The 21381-nt window shown below is 44.5% G+C and overlaps 2 protein-coding genes across 6 annotated transcripts; both read right to left on the bottom strand.

Moving 5' to 3' along the window:
* Positions 1–13186: 13186 nt before the first annotated feature.
* On the bottom strand, positions 13187–16669 carry LOC123182221 (uncharacterized). 5 transcript variants are annotated; one of them, XR_006492065.1, is made up of 6 exons: positions 16482–16669; positions 15391–15546; positions 15176–15307; positions 14539–14940; positions 13580–13791; positions 13187–13479 (listed from the first exon to the last, which is right to left on the bottom strand). XR_006492065.1 is itself a non-coding variant. In XM_044594725.1 (5 exons), the coding sequence occupies exons 1-5, from the start codon at positions 16652–16654 to the stop codon at positions 13653–13655; spliced, it is 1002 nt and encodes a 333-aa protein (XP_044450660.1). In that variant the 5' UTR covers positions 16655–16669; the 3' UTR covers positions 13187–13652. The 5 variants fall into 5 exon arrangements, 1 of the variants encoding a protein (XP_044450660.1); XR_006492066.1 differs by having other exon boundaries at positions 13568–13791; XR_006492068.1 differs by having other exon boundaries at positions 15391–15586; positions 16482–16617.
* A 981-nt stretch (positions 16670–17650) lies between these two features.
* On the bottom strand, positions 17651–19390 carry LOC123182222 (microtubule-binding protein TANGLED1). Its single transcript, XM_044594727.1, has 3 exons — positions 19144–19390; positions 18901–19043; positions 17651–18799 (listed from the first exon to the last, which is right to left on the bottom strand). The coding sequence occupies exons 1-3, from the start codon at positions 19246–19248 to the stop codon at positions 17917–17919; spliced, it is 1131 nt and encodes a 376-aa protein (XP_044450662.1). The 5' UTR covers positions 19249–19390; the 3' UTR covers positions 17651–17916.
* Positions 19391–21381: the final 1991 nt, after the last annotated feature.

The raw sequence follows: 21381 nt of genomic DNA on the forward strand, positions 1-21381 counted from the left end.
GGGAGCTTCCCCCTTGCCTTGGGGGGCAAGGCACCCCTTCCCCCCTTTGGCCGCCCCCCCCACCTTGGAGATCCCATCTCCCTGGGCCGGCGCCCCCCAGGGGGGCTATATAAAGGGGGGGAGGGAGGGCAGCAACACACAGCCTTGGGCGCCTCCCTCCTCCCCTGCAACACCTCTCTCTCTCGCAGAAGCTTGGCAAAGCCCTGCCGAGACCCGCTACATCCACCACCACGCCGTCGTGCTGCTGGATCTCCATCAACCTCTCCTTCCCCCTTGCTGGATCAAGAAGGAGGAGACGTCGCTGCACTGTACGTGTGTTGAACGCGGAGGTGCCGTCCGTTCGGCACTCGGTCATCGGTGATTTGGATCACGGCGAGTACGACTCCGTCATCCACGTTCATTGGAACGCTTCCGCTCGCGATCTACAAGGGTATGTAGATGCACTCCTTTCCCCTCGTTGCTAGTAGACTCCATAGATGCATCTTGGTGAGCGTAGGAAAATTTTAAATTATGCTACGATTCCCAACAGGAACTCCACCGACCTCAACTCCAACTCCATATATTCGTGTTTGGGGAGAAAAAATCAGAGAGAAGGATTCATCGCGTTTTACGATACGGAGCCGCCGCCAAGCCCTCAACTCTCTCGGGAGGGCTGATCTGGAGTCCGTTCAGGGCTCCGGAGAGGGGGATTCGTCGCCGTCGTCATCATCAACCATCCTCCATCACCAATTTCATGATGCTCACCGCCGTGAGTGAGTAATTCCATCGTAGGCTTGCTGGACGGTGATGGGTTGGCTGAGATCTATCATGTAATCGAGTTAGTTTTGTTAGGGTTTGATCCCTAGTATCCATTATGTTCTGAGATTGATGTTGCTATGACTTTGCTATGCTTAATGCTTGTCACTAGGGCCCGAGTGCCATGATTTCAGATCTGAACCTATTATGTTTTCATGAATATATGTGAGTTCTTGATCCTATCTTGCAAGTCTATAGTCACCTACTATGTGTTATGATCCGGCAACCCCGAAGTGACAATAATCGGGACCACTCCCGGTGATGACCGTAGTTTGAGGAGTTCATGTATTCACTATGTGTTAATGCTTTATTCCGGTACTCTATTAAAAGGAGGCCTTAATATCCCTTAGTTTCCAATAGGACCCCGCTGCCACGGGAGGGTAGGACAAAAGATGTCATGCAAGTTCTTTTCCATAAGCACGTATGACTATATTCGGAATACATGCCTACATTACGTTGATGAATTGGAGCTAGTTCTGTGTCACCCTATGTTATAACTGTTGCATGATGAACCGCATCCGACATAATTATCCATCACCGATCCAATGCCTACAAGCTTTTCCTATATTGTTCTTAGCTTATTTACTTTTCCGTTACTATTGTTACAATCACTACAAAACCAAAAAATATTACTTTTGCTACCGTTACCACTACTATCATATTACTTTGCTACTAAATACTTTGCTGAAGATATTAAGTTATCCAGGTGTGGTTGAATTGACAACTCAACTGCTAATACTTGAGAATATTCTTTGGCTCCCCTTGTGTCGAATCAATAAATTTGGGTTGAATACTCTACCCTCGAAAACTGTTGCGATCCCCTATACTTGTGGGTTATCAGGGTCATGTCCATCACATCATTCTCTAATGATGTGATCACGTTCATCAAATGACAACACATGTCTATGGCTAGGAAACTTAACATCTTTGATTAACAAGCTAGTTAAGTAGAGGCATACTAGGGACACTCTGTTTGTCTATGTATTCACACATGTACTAAGTTTCCTGTTAATAATATTCTAGCATGAATAATAAACATTTATCATGATATAAGGAAATATAAATAACAACTTTATTATTGCCTCTAGGGCATATTTCCTTCAGTCTCCCACTTGCACTAGAGTCAATAATCTAGTTCACATCGTCATGCGATTTAACACCAATAGTTCACATCTTTATGTGATTACTTCACATCGCCATGTGACTAACACCCAAAAGGTTTACTAGAGTCAATAATCTAGTTCACATCGCTATGTGATTAACACCCAAAGAGTACTAAGGTGTGATCATGTTTTACTTGTGAGAGAAGTTTAGTCAACGGTTCTGTCACATTCAGAGCCGTATGTATTTTGCAAATTTTCTATGTCTACAATCCTCTGCATGGAGCTACTCTAGCTAATTGCTCCCACTTTCAGTATGTATCCAGATTGTGACTCAGAGTCATCCGGATCGGTGTAAAAGCTTGCATTGACGTAACTCTTTACGATGAACTCTTTATCACCTCCATAACCAAGAAATATTTCCTTATTCTACTAAGGATAATTTTGACCGATGTCCAGTGATCCACTCCTGGATCACTATTGTACCCTATTGCCAAACTCATGGTGAGGTACACAATAGGTCTGGTACACAGCATAGCATACTTTATAGAACCTATGACAGAGACATAGGGAATGACTTTCATTCTCTTTCTATTTTCTGTCGTGGTCGGGTTTTGAGTCTTACTCAACTTCACACCTTGCAACACAGGCAAGAACTCCTTCTTTGACTGTTCCATTTTGAACTACTTCAAAATCTTGTCAAGGTATGTACTCATTGAAAAATCTTATCAAGTGTCATGATCTATCTCTATAGATCTTGATGCTCAATGTGTAAGCAGCTTCACCAAGGTCTTTCTTTGAAAAACTCCTTTCAAACACTCCTTTATGCTTTCCAGAAAATTCTACATCATTTCCGATCAACAATATGTCACTCACATATACTTATCAGAAAGGCTGTAGTGCTCCCACTCACTTTCTTGTAAATACAGGCTTCACCACAAGTCTGTATAAAACTATATGCTTTGATCAACTCATCAAAGCATATATTCCAAATCCGAGATGCTTGAACCAGTCCATAGATGGATCGCTGGCGCTTGCACATTTTGTTAGCACCTTTAGGATTGACAAAACCTTATGGTTGCATCATATACAACTCTTCTTTAAGAAATCCATTAAGGAATGCAGTTTTTTGACTTCCATTTGCCAGATTTCATAAAACGTGGCAATTGCTAACATGATTCGGACAGACTTAAGCATCGATATGAGTGAGAAAATCTCATCGTAGTCAACACCTTCAACTTGTCGAAAAACCTTTTGCGACAATTCGAGCTTTGTAGATAGTAACACTACTATCAGCGTCCATCTTCCTCTTGAAGATCCATTTATTTTCAAATGGCTTGCTGATCATCGAGCAAGTCAACCAAAGTCCATACTTTGTTCTCATACATGGATCCCATCTCAGATTTCATGGCCTCAAGCCATTTTGCGAAATCTGGGCTCATCACTGCTTCCTCATAGTTCGTAGGTTCATCATGGTCTAGTAACATGACTTCCAGAACAGGATTACCGTACCACTCTGGTGCGGACCATACTCTGGTTGACCTATGAGGTTCGGTAGTAACTTGATCTGAAGTTTCATGATCATCATCATCATTAACTTCCTCACTAATTGGTGTAGGAATCACTGGAACTGATTTCTGTGATGAACTACTTTCCAAGAAGGTACAATTACCTCATCAAGTTCTACTTTCCTCCCACTCACTTCTTTCGAGAGAAACTCCTTCTCTAGAAAAGATCCATTTTTAGCAACAAATATCTTGCCTTCGGATCTATGATAGAAGGTGTACCCAACAGTCTCCTTTGGGTATCCTATGAAGACGCATTTCTCCGATCTGGGTTCGAGCTTATCAGGTTGAAGCTTTTTCACATAAGCATCGTAGCCCCAAACTTTAAGAAACGACAGCTTAGGTTTCTTGCTAAACCACAATTCATACGGTGTCATCTCAATGGATTTAGACGGTGCCCTATTTAAAGTGAATGCAGCTGTCTCTAATGCATAACCCCAAAAACGATAGTGGTAAATCGGTAAGAGACATCATAGATCGCACCATATCTAATAAAGTACGGTTACGACTTTCGGACACACCATTACGCTGTGGTGTTCCAGGTGGCGTGAGTTGTGAAAATATTCCACATTGTTTTAAATGAAGGCCAAACTCGTAACTCAAATATTTGCCTCTGCGATCAGATCGTAGAAACTTTATTTTTCTTGTTACGATGATTCTCCACTTCACTCTGAAATTCTTTGAACTTTTCAACTGTTTCAGACTTGTGTTTCATTAAGTAGATATACCCATATCTGCTCAAATCATCTGTGAAGGTCAGAAAATAACGATACCCGCCACGAGCCTTAACACTCATCGGACCGCATACATCGGTATGTATTATTTCCAATAAGTCAGTAGCTCGGTCCATTGTTCTGGAGAACGGAGTTTTAGTCATCTTGCCCATGAGGCATGGTTCGCAAGCATCAAATGATTCATAATCAAGTGATTCCAAAAGCCCATCAACATGGAGTTTCTTCATGCGCTTTACACCAATATGACCTAAACGGCCGCGCCACAAATAAGTTGCACTATCATTATTAACTTTGCATCTTTTGGCTTCAATATTATGAATATGTGTATCACTACGATCGAGATCCAACAAACTATTTTCATTGGGTGTATGACCATCGAAGGTTTTATTCATGTAAATAGAACAACAATTATTCTCTGACTTTAAATGAATAACCGTATTGCAATAAACATGATTCAATCATATTCATGCTCAACGCAAACACCAAATAACATTTATTTTAGGTTCAACACTAATCCCGAAGGTAAAAGGAGTGTGCGATGGTGATCTTATCAACCTTGGAATCATTTCCAATACACATCGTCACCTCGTCCTTAACTAGTCTCTGTTTATCTTGCAACTCCTGTTTTTGTGTTACTACTCTTAGCAACTGAACCAGTATCAAATACCGAGGGGTTGCTATAAACACTAGTAAAGTACACATCAATAACATGTATATCAAATATAGCTTTGTTCACTTTGCCATCCTTCTTATCCACCAAGTATCTTGGGCAGTTCCACTTCCAGTGACCATTTCCTTTGCAGTAGAAGCACTCAGTTTCAGGCTTGGGTCTAGCTTTGGGTTTCTTCATGGGAGTGGCAACTTGCTTGCCATTCTTCTTGAAGTTCCCTTTCTTTTCCTTTGCCCTTTTACTTGAAACTATTGGTCTTGTCAACCACCAACACTTGATGCTTTTTCTTGATTACTACCTTCGCCGATTTCAGCATCGCGAAGAGCTCGGGAATCGTTTTCTTCATCCCTTGCATATTATAGTTCATCACGAAGTTCTAGTAGCTTGGTGATAGTGACTAGAGAACATTATCAATCACTATATTATCTGGAAGATTAACTCCCACTTGATTCAAGCGATTGTAGTACCCAGACAATCTGAGCACATGCTCACTGGTTGAGCTATTCTCCTCCATCTTGTAGGCAAAGTACTGTCAGAGGTCTCATACCTCTCGACACGGGCATGAGTCCGAAATACTAATTTCAACTCTTGGAACATCTTATATGCTCCATGGCGTTCAAAACGTTTTTGAAGTCCCGGTTTTAAGCCGTAAAGCATGGTGCACTAAACTATCAAGTAGTCATCATACCAAGCTTGTCAAACGTTCATAACGTCTGCATCTGCTCCTGCAATAGTTCTGTCACCTAGCGGTGCATCAAGGACATAATTCTTCTGTGCAGCAATGAGGATAATCCTCAGATCATGGACCCAGTCCGCATCATTGCTACTAACATCTTTCAACTTAGTTTTCTCTAGGAACATATGAAAAATAAAACAGGGGAGCTATACGCGAGCTATTGATCTACAACATAGATATGCAAAAACTATCAGGACTAAGCTCATGATAAATTAAAGTTCAATTAATCAAATTACTTAAGAACTCCCACTTAGATAGACATCCCCCTAGTCATCTAAATAATCACGGGATCCATATCAACTAAACCATGTCCGATCATCACGTGAGATGGAGTAGCTTTCAATGGTGAACATCACTATGTTGATCATATCTACTATATGATTCACGTTCGACCTTTCGGTCTCAGTGTTCCGAGGCCATATCTGCATATGCTAGGCTCGTCAATTTTAACCCGAGTATTCTGCATGTGCAAAACTGGCTTCCACCCGTTGTATGTGAACGTAGAGCTTATCACACCCGATCATCACGTGGTGTCTCGGCACGACGAACTGTAGCAACGGTGCATACTCAGGGAGAACACTTATACCTTGAAATTTAGTGAGGGATCATCTTATAATGCTACCGCCGTACTAAGCAAAATAAGATGCATAAAAGATAAACATCACATGCAATCAAAATATGTGACATGATATGGCCATCATCATCTTGTGCCTTTGATCTCCATCTCCAAAGCACCGTCATGATCTCCATCATCACCAGCTTGACACCTTGATCTCCATCGTAGCATTGTTTTCGTCTCGCCAACTATTGCTTCTACGACTATCGCTACCGCTTAGTGATAAAGTAAAGCAATTACATGGCGATTGCATTTCATACAATAAAGCGACAACCATAAGGCTCCTGCCAGTTGCTGATAACGGTTACAAAACATGATCATCTCATACAACAATTTATATCTCATCACGTCTTGACCATATCACATCACAACATGCCCTGCAAAAACAAGTTAGACGTCCTCTACTTTGTTGTTGCAAGTTTTACGTGGCTGCTACGGGCTTCTAGCAAGAAACGTTCTTACCTACGCATCAAAACCACAACGATTTTTCGTCAAGTGTGTTGTTTTAACCTTCAACAAGGACCGGGCGTAGTCAAACTCGATTCAACTAAAGTTGGAGAAACAGACACCCGCTAGCCACCTGTGTGCGATGCACGTCGGTAGAACCAGTCTCATGAACGCGGTGTAATGTCGGTCTGGGCCGCTTCATCTAACAATACTGCCGAATAAAAGTAAGACGTTGCTGGTAAGCAATATGACTATTATTGCCCACAACTCGTTGTGTTCTACTCGTGCATATAACATCTATGCATAGACCTGGCTCGGATGCCACTGTTGGGGAACGTAGTAATTCAGAAAAATTCCTACGATCATGCCAGATCTATCTAGGAGAAGCATAGCAACGAGCGGGGAGAGTGTGTCCACATACCCTCGTAGACCAAAAGCGGAAGCGTTTAGTAACGCGGTTGATGTAGTCGAACGTCTTTGCGATCCAACTGATCCAAGCACCGAACGTACGGCACCACCGCGTTCAGCACACGTTCAGCTCGATGACGTCCCTCGAGCTCTTGATCCAGTTGAGGTCGAGGGAGAGTTTCGTCAGCACGACGGCGTGGCGACGGTAATGATGAATTTACCAGCACAGGGCTTCGCCTAAGCACTACGACGATATGACCGAGGTGTGTAACTGTGCAGGGGGGCACCGCACACGGCTAAGAGAAGACTTTGGTGTGTCTTTGGGGTGCCCCCTCCCACGTATATAAAGGAGGGGGAAGAGGAGGCCGGCCCTAGAGGGGGCACGCTATAGGGGGGAGTCCTACTTGGACTCCCGGCCAAGTAGGATTCGCCCCCCCCCCCTTTCCTATTCCAACTAGGAGAAGGAGGGAAGGGAGAAGAGGGGAGAAGGAAAGCCCCCCCAAACCCTAGTCCAATTCGGTTTGGGCTTGGGGGAGCGCGCCTCCACCTGTCCGCTGCCTCCTCTCTTCACTAGGGCCCATGAAGGCCCATTAACTCCCCAGGGGGTTCCGGTAACCTCCCGGTATTCCGGAAAAATGCTCGAACATCCCGGAACCATTCCCATGTCCAAATGCAACCTTCCAATATATCAATCTTTATGTCTCGACCATTTCGATACTCCTCGTCATGTCCGTGATCTCATCTGGGACTCCGAACAAACTTTGGTTCATCAAATCACATAACTCATAATACAAATCATCATTGAACGTTAAGCGTGCGGACCCTACGGGTTCGAGAACTATGTAGACATGACCGAGACACATCTCTGGTCAATAACCAATAGAGGAACCTGGATGCTCATATTGGCTCCTACATATTCTACGAAGATCTTTATCGGTCAAACCGCATAACAACATACGTCATTCCCTTTGTCATCGGTACGTTACTTGCCCGAGATTCAATTGTCGGTATCATCATACCTAGTTCAATCTCGTTACCGGCAAGTCTCTTTACTCGTTCCGTAATGCATCATCCCACAACTAACTCATTAGTCACATTACTTGCAAGGCTTATAGTGATGAGCATTACCGAGAGGGCCCAGAGATACCTCTCCCATACACGGAGTGACAAATCCTAATCTTGATCTATGCCAACCCAACAAAACACCTTCGGAGACACCTGTAGAGCATCTTTATAATCACCCAGTTACGTTGTGACGTTTGATAGCACACAAGGTGTTCCTACGGTATTCGGGAGTTGCATAATCTCCTAGTCAGAGGAACATGTATAAGTCATGAAGAAAGCAATAGCAATAAAACTTAACGATCATTATGCTAAGCTAACGGATGGGTCATGTCCATCACATCATTCTCTAATGATGTGATCCCGTTCATCAAATGACAACACATGTCTATGGCTAGGAAACTTAACCATCTTTGATTAACGAGCTAGTCAAGTAGAGGCATACTAGGGACACTCTGTTTGTCTATGTATTCACACATGTACTAAGTTTTCGGTTAATACAATTCTAGCATGAATAATAAACATTTATCATGATATAAGGAAATATAAATAACAACTTTATTAGTGCCTCTAGGGCATATTACCTTCACTATATACTCCAATGTCACCTTTAGCTGTGTACGGGACAATTAACTCCGAGTCGTAGTATGATGACATTATCATCATCATCCTCCCTGGCAACAATAAAAAAACAAAAAACTTGTGTTTCAGGCAACTAACCACAATGTAGTGAGCAACTTGGTTTTATAGAGAACATAAAGCAACACTTATGCATAAGTAGAACAAGACTAGGTTTTTTGCATAAAGTTTTTTTGTTGGGTCATGCTTTTTTTTATTATCAGAGTTGCATAAAAAATGAACATAGTTGCCTCATTTTACTGTTTAAGTTGCCAGATTTTTTTGATCAGGTTTTGCCCATGAATCCTAAACAGTTTGTGAGGTTGTTCTTCCTTTTTTATACTAGGATGGAAAAGAAATCCAAGTGCTTGAGGCAGGAATAAGTAACACTTCTCCAGTAACAAGATTAATTCAATGAGAAGGGGGGGTGGTGAGGGGTGTTTTTTCGTTGTACCTGCTGTCAAGCTGCAGTCGTTAAGGTGAGTCAGAATTTTTTTTCTCTTCGGGCGGGATGCCTTGGTGAGAACGAAGGTATTTCGAAAGTGATGGCATGTCAATCAGTGGGTGGTTGTGATCTGCAACAAAAGTGATAACCTCCCATCTGCCATCTATAAGCTTCACCACCATCTTAGCAGGGCATTTTGTTTGCTTTATAGTCTCTCGCTTCCTCTTCTTCGTATAAGTGTGTTCTTCGCCATCCTCTTCAACATCTTGGTCAGGTGAGCTTGGGCATGTGGTGTTTTTGCTGGACGAGACAACATCCGAGACCCCAACCCTCTCCACCGGCTTGCGGAACTTGTTACAGCAGAATTGTTGTTTTTCCAGCACGCCGGTGTGGGCCTGTAGGACGTATTCGACTTGATTGAAAAACCCACCATCAAAGCATAGCGATTGTAGTGTTCCCTCGCATCAACCAATGTGTCGAAGCGCATGCCAACATAAGGTTGCTGCAGCTGTGACCTAGCTTCTTCATCTTCCAACTCATGTGCCTCATCAACTAAAGCATTAGCAGGAGCAACCATGGGTGGGGGAGCAGCGACATGATTGTTTGGGACATGAGCACTATTAGAGCCAATGTTGGGGTCAGGGGACTTACCAACCCCCTCCTCCAAATGGTGATCCTCCTGCTCATAACCTGCATGTAAGAAGGGTGTACCCAACTCAACTGAAATGTTGATGGACTCTACGTCAAGCGGCGGTTCATTCAGATCAATCATCTTGTTTTCCAGCTACTAATTGTCTTTTTTGTCACCACATAAACCTGCAACAAACTGTGTGTTAGCCCACCACAAAAACGCAGAAATTAGTTCCAGAATAAAAGGAGCAACTACAAGCAGTTGTTTGGGCAACTATAGAGTTAAACAGAGGCAACTTATATATCCATTTTTGTCATATAGTTTTTGTTTCTTTTTTCTTCTCCATTTATGTTTCTAGCAGTATGACACCCATATATAGCAGCAAAGCTTTCGTGTTTTTACCTTTATGTGATATGTGCTTTACATTTGTTGCTCTTTTTTCAGTAGCAGAAATCACAACGTTTGATGATGGAAAGAACGTGCATCTGACGGAGAGCTTACCAGGGGGCAGAAGACATATTTTGGTGTAGTTTATACTCTTTTTTTTAGTGAGAACATCTTCAATGTAGCAAAGTACATGAATGCGGGTTTGTTCGAATCTGTTTTTACGTGTTTGTCATTTGTGTCTTAGCGAGAACCATAGTGGAACGCAAAAGTTGTGTTTTTAGTACACGCATGTTACTACTACTTCTACATGCTTCTAACATGAGTTTTATGCTTTGCTAGTATACACTTCATGCGTTGCTTGGCCAATGCAAAATGTATCTCAAATCAGCACAGGAGTTGCATGTGTTTAGTACTAGAGTTGCCCTGTTCTTACACCTCATAGAGGCAACTCTATACTTTTTACACAGCTACAATGCCCAAAGCTGTGCAATGGTCCTGCACACCGCTCTTTTCTACACAGAGTTGTTTCAATGCATACAATATAGTTGCTTGATGTTTTAGAGAATTAGGTTTTGGGGGACTGCCTGGTTTTTTGCACCCTTTTGACTGCTATAAACAACACATGAGTTGCCCTTTTTTGGTAATAGAGTTGCCCTATTTTTGTACTGATCTGCTTTTGTTTTTATTAGAGTTGCACATCAAGGTAGATAGTGCATTATACCCAGTTGCTCCATGTATACCATATGGTTGGCTCAAAGCAGTCGACCATGCATACCCATAGGGTTGCCCTTTGTCTGCTAAACAACACAGGAGTTGCTCACTTTTGGTACTAGAGTTGCCCTATTTTTTGTACTGGTGTTGCTTTTGTTTTACTAGAGTTTCACATCAAGGTAAACAGTGCATTATACCCAGTTGGTCCATGCATACCATAGGGTTGGCCCAAAGCAGTCGACCAATTGCTCTTGTTTTTCACCAAATCAAAAAACAAACCAAAAACCAGTTGATGTTCAAACAGGCAGGGCTGGGGTGGTTGAGTAAGGAAGAGTTGATCGAAGATCAAGGAGGAGAGAGGGCCGGGGGAGGTGGTGCTTACCTTTTTTGGGGGAGGTAGGCTGTCCTTTGATCTCTAGATCAGATTTAGAGCAAGAAAGGGGGAGGAAGGAGGGGTCCCTGCGTGGGATTGTTCTTCAAGACGCCATTGATGGGGGGAGCTAGTTTGTCCTTGATCTCCAGATCTGTTCTGGAGGAAGAAAGGAGGAGCAAGGAGGAGGAACCGGGCCCCTGCGTGGGCTTGTCCTTTAAGGAAAAGGGATCAGGGGCCGCGTGAGGCGCGTGAGGGCGCTGGGGTTAGGAGGAAGGGGGGGGGGGGGCGAGGACAGCGGCGCGTAATCGGCTCGATCAGGTGGAGGGACGAGGCGTGGGACGCGCGCTTTCCTTTTCGGGATTTCATAACGAGAGCTCATGCGTACGCTTTCCTCTTTTGCGAGAGCGCTCGCTCGCGCGAACGGGTGCACGGGCGCCGCCGAGTTGCATCCAAAGAAGAAAGCCCAGTACCCGGGCTGGTTACGTACAAAAAATAAAGGGACACGAAAAAATAGTACCACCTCAGATAGAAAAATCTCACAAATATAATATTGATAATGAAGGGACAAAAAAACGGATATATTTTTGCGAGGAGGCGAAGGCCATATATTAAAACTGTTCATATGTACCATATATACGTACCAGTGTTGACAGTGGCAAAACCCCAGTCTCGACCTTCAAATATATTTGACGCACTGAAACCAATCATTGTTATCACTTATGATGCATTTGCAGTGACTAAATTCCAACAATCATTTAATTACATCCCCTTAGTGACTATTATGTCGTGGGAGATATAAGAAATCAAATTCATGTGGCTGTGGTTGTGTGCATCTACGATGTGGAGTTGGGAAAAACTCTTACTCCCGTTTTTTGCATGGATTTCAACTGAAAATGTCCGTGAAACATAGTGGTTCCCTTTACACATGTTAAAATAATTGCTTGAATATTTGAATAATAACCTTTGGTTTACTAATACTACTAATTAGTATATAGAAAACTCAGTGTAAAATCGATAAAACCTTAGTAGCACACCATCATGAATTTGATTTCAGTCCTCAGTTTACTCATGAGTATTAGTACACCATCAAGAAAAAAAACATGTCCCGCAAAAAATATAATCATAAAGCTCATTCTGGATTAGCTGTAGCTCCTTGATTTGCTTGTCTATTTCAACCTGTTCAAGGTGAAATTAGACAAGGCTAATAGGCAAATTATAATGTCCGGCCAGGCTCTCCAAAACAGAAGGATAATTATCAGATTATGCATGTTAAATTGTACATACTCTCTCCGTTCCTAAATATAAGTCTTTTCGAAGATTTTAATATGGACTACATACGGATGTAAAATAAACATATTTTAAAATGTAGATTCAACAATTTTCCTTCGTATGTAGTTCATATTAGAATCTCTAAAAAGACCTATATTTAGGAACGAAGGGAGTATAAAACATTTTCTTTCAACTAACAATCGAAATCAAAGTAGTAGTTTACTTGTTTTTCCAGGCTAATAAAGAGCATCATAGAAGTTTAGACCAAGATCGATAGCTCAGGCACTCGAGCTTCCTAGCGTGGCAGGACCTCGGGAAGTGATGTTTTTTGTATCAGTGGAGATGCGGCATCCGCTGGCTAAAGTAATATTACAGGTAGGCTCACCCGCAAAAAAATAAAATTACAGGTAGGCTACGTCTATTTACCATGATAGCATTATCTGTATGTATATTGCAAATCACCTCAGTGACAGGCGATGGTTATACAATACTCCCTCTGTCCCATAATATAAAAGCGTTTTTGACACTAGTGTAGTAGTGTTAAAAATACTCTTATATTATGGAACAGGGGGAATACTAATCAAACATAAGCTAGCCTGGCCGAATGACAATGGTACGATGATCTCTTGCTCGAACACAACATGCTTTCTGGACTGCAAATCTGATATGTCTTCCTTTCAAAATTTACAATGTCTTTATAGGTTGCAAGTTCCAGCTAGAAGTTAAAGGCCATCTACTGTGTTAGGGAACCTCATGAAAATGATGCACTCCTCATCACCACAAGAAAAATAATACTCATGGGTTCGCTTCCTGACACGCTCGCTGCTCCTGAGCATTCCAACTCCATGCCCAGACCTCAAGGCAGAGAGGGAAAAGAGTGGCATTCATCGCAGTCGGAAAACCCAAATTTTCCTGTTGCACCACCCGAAACAACATCATCAGTATCCAGCAGTAACAAAGCAGCAAAGAGTGGACACGATTCCGCACACAACTGGAGAACCTGAAGATCAACCTGGCAACTTTCTCGGCCCTGAGAAGCGGCACAGAAGCAGACATCCTGATGCAGCCATTCCTGCAGTTATCTATCAGGGCAAACTAGGAAGTGTAACTTTATCGAAGGAGAGGAAGCTGACACGCCCATTATCAACTTGACAGAATTTAAGAGGAATGCCGCCAAACTTATTCTCCACCATTTCAAGTTCATCCCTTGGAGGTGGCTTGTCTCTGCGCCAAATCCAACAACAAAAAAGGTTATGGCCAGAAATACCGATTGGCGGGTTGTATGAAATAAACTGAAAATTGTTAAGCCCAGATTCATATATTGTGATCGTTTTTGTATCTTCTTACATAGTACTTCTAGAGCTTCTATTTAAGTTCTTCTGTTCTGCTATTTATGGCTTTATGCATCTCATTGCTACCTACTGTTGCTTAGAATCGGGTTTATAGTCGGCCAAGAAAAGAACTTGTGACAAGTCACAACTGATGGACGCATAATAAGCATATAAATATAGGAATCAATATTTGATTGCAAGACAGAGTTCAGCTGACTATAACTATGCTTAGTAACCAAAAAAAATCAATCACCTTTGATATTAGGCTTAATAGACTTAAATTACTTGCATTTATATAGCTCAGACATGATAACCACTCAGGTACAGTAGAACAGATAAAAAATCTATGTTCACAGAAAGACGGTTAACAACATAGAAAGTATATCCATGTGCAAAGAGAGCCAATATCACATCACAGGCACATCCTGCATGCCTAAATATACCGAAGTTTCATAACATAAAACTGAAAGGGAAAATCATACATTTCAAACGAGATAACTAATCATATCAAACAGATGACCAAAAAATTAAGCGCGTGTGTGAAGAGATAACCAGGGAATGGATTGCTGTAAACGAAAATGTCGCACAAGTTTAAAAGCATGGATCCACAATCTGCAAGTGGCAGGAAGAGTAACATTACCTTAACAGACATACAAGAAAACTAGGGACTCCTGGGGACGACTTCTTAAATTTGCTATTTGGTAGATGCACTTTAAAGGTTGGATACATCCCATCTATGCACATTCCTTTGAGCAATTTGGTAATGTCATTGCAGGCACCATTGGCTTTACCAAAGCTCTGGCTTGAGCCATCCGTACTGTCGGGGGAATTAGTGACGTCACCAGAACGGATTTGCTTCATTGTCCAGGGAACGTCATATCGTCCAACAATGTAGCCAAGCAACTTCAAGTGCCTGTAAGCTTGGAAGGCATCCCAGGAGCACCCATAACTTCCTCTTGCAATCTTTCCATAAATCTCCTCCATTCCAACTGTTTCATCCTTGTCATCGAGAAGAACCAATGCCCCTCTTTCTGCCAAGAACCTGCGTAGTTTGATCATGCAACAAGCCTTAAACTGCAAGCTGAAGTATTTGAAAACAAAAACCATGACATGTGATTCAAGCATAATCTCTAAGCAATGATGTTGCACTGGTGCACTATTTTGAGTGCGACATGATGTAACTTGTAAAAAAAGTGGGTAATAGCCATGCGGTTTCAAATAGAAGGAATCCAGGGAATGCTGCAATGTTACAGCATTTCATCAAACAGGTGGCGTATCCGATCTCCTCCACATTGTAGTAGAGCTTGCCGCCCCGTGCTATGCCAGTGGTCAGCCAGAGCTTCCCCTTGTTGTCCAACACCTCTGCCGCACCAGCCTCCTCCACCCACCGCCCCCGCGACGCGACGTTCCTGCACCACAACATATACAACCCGATGAACGATCCAGAAGCGCACCAGCAGCACAAACAGATCAACCACGAGATAGCACACACCTGAACTGGACTCTTGAGGAAGAGGGTGCCGCGTCCGAGAGGAAGGGGTTGAGGTGCTGCTCCTCCCCGTCGTCTTCAGCCGCAGCGGCGGAGGCAGCCCCAGGAGCACGGCCCCTTCTCCGTTGGCCGCGCGCCACGGCCGCCATGAACCACTCCCTGCACGGTTGTACTCCCTTCTCTCACCAAAACTTCAAGGCTAAGAGTTGACAAAAATGTCCCATGTTAGCTCTACCCTGGCCAAAATGCCCTTCTTTCTCCGCAATTGAGCAAATACCCCCCACTTAGCTTTGCCGGTTGATAAAATGCGACACATTACTGTTAGAAGGGACATAAAGGATTGGTGGAATCATTGATTTATTGCTTGAGCCTCGTGGGCGTATATATAGGAGTACAGGATCAACTTCGAGTACAAGACAAGCCAGAACATATATCCTAGTCTATCTGAAGTGTCTACTATATATAGGAGTACAGGATCAACTTTTACCACAAACTATCTGTCAAGTGTCTGCTATAAGCAAGCATTTTTACCCTGTGACCATCTCTGCAGTATACATAAATCCAGGACATAGATGCTCAGATCAAACTTTGGACCGTCTCGACAAAACTACCGAGGACCGACAATGCAAAATCCAACCACTCGTTCGTGACGAAATTTGAACTGAAAAAAGTCCCATCTGGGGCAGTGAACTGAAACCACGAGCAGTAACAAAATCGGGGGATAAACCTAACGAGTTGCTGAATCCCACAGCCGAGGATCATCAGTTCATCACCACGGCCCTCAGCAACCGTAGGACGGATCAAGCCGGAGACCCGCCCGCGAGCTAGAGCACGAAACGAGCAGGACAGCTCGCGCACAGACGCCCCTGATTCTCAATTCCTAAGGTAGCCGCACCGAATCGACGGCGAATCTGGCTGGAAATGAACGAATTCCGCCTCAGGATCGTCGAGGAACCCGCGCGGGGACCCAATGGAAGAACAGCTCGTCACCCGCAACTACTTCGCTGGATCGGCGCCTACCGCCGACACAAATCCAGCGGAAATCGCCACGAGCGGAGAAGATACGCGCTGAGGAGGGGACGTACGGCGCTCACCCGACGAACCGAGCTCGATCGGACGAGCAGAGGAGGCAGCCGCCGCGCCGCGCCGCCGGCCCGCTCAATTTTTTCCGCTCGGCGCCTCCACCTCCTCCCTCCTCTGAGTAAAAACCATCAGAAAACACTAGATTACATTTTCTTGAAAAAAGCACCACCTCTCTCGTAACCATTTTTGAAAAACCACTGATCGACAGATTAGTCTCGTTTAAGCGCGTTTATGACAGATGGGCCCCCCTTTTGCTTACGTGGCATCACTGTTTGGGTTTAAAGCATAAAAGCCCTTAACTTTCTTCCCCTCATGCCCCTTCCCTCCCCTCTCACGGGCAGCTGCCACTCCTTTCGCGGGAAGCCGCCGTCACAGGCAACCGCCGCCGTTGCTGCTCCCTACGCAGGCCACCACCGCTCCCTCCGCAGGCAATAGCCGCCGTCGTTCCCTACGCAGGCAGTCGCCGCCGTCGCCGCTCCCTTTGCAGGCAGCCGCCGTCGCTCCCTCCGCAGGCAACCGCCGCCGTCGCCGCTCCCTCGATCTGCAGGCCGAGGCCGCCGCCGCCGCTCCCTCCGCAGGCCGTCCTCGACAAGCTGCCGTTGGCCGGCCAGTGGCGCGCCGTCGCTCCCTAAACCCCGATGGTGCGCCCTCTTGCCGGCGACGAGACCCATGGTCCGCCCCATCCACCTTCCTTCTGCTCGCGTGAGCCATGGGCGTCGTGCAACCGGTTTTGTGCACACAAGGGCCTGATTGCGTTTTTTATTTTTGATTAAGGGGTGTCTATAAAATTGTTGGGACTAGTTTGTAAATATAGATAAAAACTCATTTGGCATGAAAAGTTATGCTACGTAAGTCAAATAGGGAGGTGAAGATCACCACGATTGAATGTTTACAAGGGAGGTGAAGATCACCTGTCATAAAACGCACTCAAACGAGACTAATCTGCTGATGCAAAAATGTTTACAAGAGAGGTGGTACTTTTTATCAAGAAACTGTAACCTAGTGTTTTCTGATGACCTAGCCCTTAAACTGATGGTTTTCTGCAATTTACTCTCCTCCCCTCTCACCTGCCTGTTTTGAATGAAAAGGATGCGAAAGGAGGAGAAGACGAGGTCTCGCGATAAAAAGGCACCCTAAATGCTATACTAGATAAGTTAACAGGAAACATCAGGCCACCGAGTAGAAATTCTTGAAAAATGTGTTATTTATCCAGGAACTTACAGCTACTGTTTGGTTGATCAAACCAACAAGATCCAGATTAAAACTACTATCCAGACAAGATCAAGTACTCCCAAGATCCAACGAAATGTAACGGATCCATATAGATAGATCACTAACCCATGTACAGTTTCAGAGTTTCTCTTCGTGGCACACAATTTTTTAGTATAGCAGAGCTCATCTTCGCAAGACGCTGAAGATCACCACGATTAAATTGATCGCCTCGCATCAAGATGATATCCTGACAGTCCGCGCCGTCAAGTTGACGATGGGTCGCTGCTTGAGCCCACTCATCATGCTGCCGCCGACGCCGCCGCCGTCGCGGCACCTCAGCGACGACGTCCTCGATTTCATTGGCGAGATGAAGGATAACCTCGCCTTTATTGGTGAAACGAGCCTTGTGGCCAACTTGGACGGCGAGAACGAGCACCGCCGGGTTTTTCCGGACGCCGCCTGTGCTTTCCCTGGCGGCGACACGGCGACGGGTCTTGAATTAGGCAGCAATTTGCCATGGCTTTTCAGCTTGGACCCAAGAGCACTCGGAGGCGTCTTGACCAGGAACTTGTGCGGCGTCTGCGCGGCCTTGACAGGGGACCGAGTCTTGTTCGACCGCTTCTGTTTCTTTGTGGCCGACGGCGAGGCGTACGCGGTGGAGGAGGCGGGAGCGACGAATGTTGGGTTGGGGAACATCACCGTCTTCCTGCCCCAAGGCCGGTTCTTGGGGGACACCCTGTTCGCCGCCGACAGTGACGGGCGGCCGAGTGGCGAGGTGGGCTTGAACTGTATCCGGGAGCGGACGCGCGCGCGCGACGGCGGCGTGCCGGCCTCGGCCCCCGCCGTGCCGCGCTGGCTCTGCTTCTCCTTGGCGCGGCGGGCCCGGAGCGGCGTCTGCTCCGCGGTGGCCTTCCTGGTCCTCGCGACGGGCATCGGGGTCTTGGGCGGATCGGCGACCGCCACGATGTCCCGGGCGAACTGGCTGGCCTGGACGATCTCCAGCACCGTCTCGCCGAGGAGCATCGCCGGCAGCGACATCCGGCGCCACTGGGCCGCGCCCTCGCCGCCGCCGAACTTGCCCTTGGGGGATCCGCTCCGCGCCGGCGTCCCCCTCATCCTGCCAAGACATCAATTCGCGCACCGCAACGTCAGCGAAAGCAGAGATCGAACCATCCCGGTTGGGGCCGGGCGGCAGAGTGGACAGAGAGAGGGACTTGCCTGACGGTCTCCTGCTTGCAGCGGATGCTGGTGCGGAGGTAGCCGCGGGTGCTGCGCGGGCTGAGGCTGACCCCGGAGACGACCTTGGCGCCGCCGGCCACCGTGTACTGCAGCTCCTGCAGCCGGGCCATGCACCGGTCCATCTGCTTGCGCGCGCGCCCCCAAACCCATCAAATCCATCAAGACCCGTGCCACAACCTCTCCCCAAAACTTGATGAAATCGAGATCCTGCATGCTCCTTACCTTCTTGAGGGTCTCCCTGACGAGGGCGGGGTTGAGCGCGGCGGCGGCGGCGGCGGCGGCCGCCGTCTGCCGGTCCGGCTTGGCGTTGGGGCTCCTGGCGACCATGGTGGTCGTGCGGCGGTTGCTGCCTGGCCTGGGCGGTGAGCGAGGGGGCTGATGATGAGCAGCAGGTGCGGGTTTGTAGAGAGCAGAGACGGACGACTGGTAACGGTCGCCCCGGCCCAACGGCTAGTTCGCTCTTGGAGTCTCGGGGGAAGTAACTGAGGGGGGGACGGAACTTTCTTGAGCGGCACAGCTGGGTCGCGTAATAAGCGCAGCGGGGCCCACCCTACCGTGTACATACGGAAATTTTGCCACGTGATGGGAATTGATATCTGGCCGGGCCAGCTAATAAGTGTACGCATTCCAAATAAAGGCAGTGAAAAATATGGTTGGGATTTCAATTTTGCACAGGGGCCGGGCCAGCTGATTTTGCAGCGAAAAATAAATTATTGGAAATAATGTGGTTGGGATTTCAATTTCGCCAAGGACTGTGCCGTTTTCTTCTTCTTTCAAGTTTGCCAAAGATTGCGGCTGTTAAGGTTTGGCAAGAAATGTTTGATACAGTCTGAATTACTCCCTTCGTAAAAAAATATAAAAGTGTGGGTCGGGCTCTTATAATGTTTTAGAGAGCTGTTATACGTACGACAGAAATTCTTACGATTTTTGTACGACCAGACTCATCTCATGGTGTGGGCCCAAACCTCGGAAAACATGCCTGTGTCTTGTCGTATGAAAATCGTATGAAAAATCATCGTACGCTAGGCAGTTTCGAATGTTTTATAGAGGGAGTACCAATCATCATGTGATTAACTAATCTTGCACAATTTTACATCCATCTTAAATACTGTGGTCACTAAATCGACTGGTTTGTGTGTATGGGTCGGCCTAGCAATCAGGTTTCTGGTTAGCGCGTTCGCTCACATGGGTTGTTGTAGCGAATGCCCGCTCGGGCATTGTATAGTGTTTTTTTCAGACCAACTGGCTTGGCTTTTACTATTTTTTTCCTTTTCTTTCTTTTGCTGTGTTTTCATTTACGGCTTTCACTATTTTTAATTTTTTTCTATTTTAGTTTTATACTAGTTTTAATTTTATTTTATTTTGGTTTTCTGCGTTTCTTGGTACTCCTTGGGTTTCTAGTTTATCAGTTTTTGTATTTTTTTTATTTCAATACATGTCAGCATTTTCTTCATACACATTGTACAGTTTATACATATGTAATATTTTTCAAATACATGATAACATATTTTCAAATATATGTTTTGATGTCTACTTCAAAAATAAATAAGTGATGCACATTATTTGAAATACATGTTTTGATGTCTATTTTTTTCAAATGCATCGTACACTTTTGGTATATATCTAATTTATTTATATAGTTTTGGTATTATTTTCATACACATGATAATTATTATTTTCAAATAAATGTTTCTTTTTTTTAATGTGTCAAACCATTTTCCGAATGCATGATGAAATATTTTAAAATACACATATTTTTGATATGTGTGATTTTTTTAAAAATATAAAATGCATTTTTCTGAATGCTACAAAATATATGTTTTCTAACTAATTTTTTTAAAATTGGATCAATATTTTAATAAATTGACAGAAAATATTGAAACACGTGCGAATTTTTTAAAAGTCAATTTTTTTTATTGACTCTGATCAGCATTATGTTTATTAAGCTATATTTTTACACAGAGTTTAAAAAAAATCAAATTCGTTGTTTGCAATTTTTTCAAGTGAAATTAGTTTTTTGGAATATAGGTATATATAATATTTTGGAATTTACAAAAAAAAATAAAAGAATGATAACAAATACTTTTTTAGGTGTGTGTGTGGGGGTGGGGGGGGGGGGGGGGATGAAATGTAGAGAGCTGAGCGTACACAGAACAAATGGATTTCTGGGCCGGCTCATTGGTGATTGCGTTGTAGACAAGCGGTAGGTAGGTAACCAGCCAGCTCAAACCTATGCTTTTCGTATGTGGTTGATTTGTTATAATTCTAGCTGAGTTTAACGGACTGCCGGATGGCATGCGTGAAAGTTTTTTTGTTATTTGAGAGACCAAGGCATCTCTAGAAGAAAGCTGATACGTTCTGTGGAAATAAATATTCATGAAAATTTAAAGTTCATGACATTTAAAAAATGCTCATACCTCAATCACACATTTAAAAGTGTTTATGACATTTAAAAAAACA

This window comes from Triticum aestivum, chromosome 1D (genome assembly GCF_018294505.1).
Source record: "Triticum aestivum cultivar Chinese Spring chromosome 1D, IWGSC CS RefSeq v2.1, whole genome shotgun sequence".
Taxonomy (NCBI): Eukaryota; Viridiplantae; Streptophyta; class Magnoliopsida; order Poales; family Poaceae; genus Triticum; species Triticum aestivum.

What these genes read in the sequence shown, in the direction of transcription:
- LOC123182221 (XM_044594725.1), bottom strand. Translation starts at nt 16,654, where the DNA reads ATGGTTACGAGAGAGGTGGTGCTTTTTTCAAGAAAATGTAATCTAGTG. An exon ending in TACAATGTGGAGGAGATCGG is followed by an intron (nt 14,941 to 15,175) that starts ATACGCCACCTG and finishes CAAACTACGCAG; the next exon opens with GTTCTTGGCAGAAAGAGGGG. An exon ending in TTTCTTGTATGTCTGTTAAG is followed by an intron (nt 13,792 to 14,538) that starts GTAATGTTACTC and finishes GATTTGGCGCAG; the next exon opens with AGACAAGCCACCTCCAAGGG.
- LOC123182222 (XM_044594727.1), bottom strand. Translation starts at nt 19,248, where the DNA reads ATGGTCGCCAGGAGCCCCAACGCCAAGCCGGACCGGCAGACGGCGGCC. An exon ending in TCAGGGAGACCCTCAAGAAG is followed by an intron (nt 19,044 to 19,143) that starts GTAAGGAGCATG and finishes GCGCGCAAGCAG; the next exon opens with ATGGACCGGTGCATGGCCCG. An exon ending in TGCAAGCAGGAGACCGTCAG is followed by an intron (nt 18,800 to 18,900) that starts GCAAGTCCCTCT and finishes ATGTCTTGGCAG; the next exon opens with GATGAGGGGGACGCCGGCGC.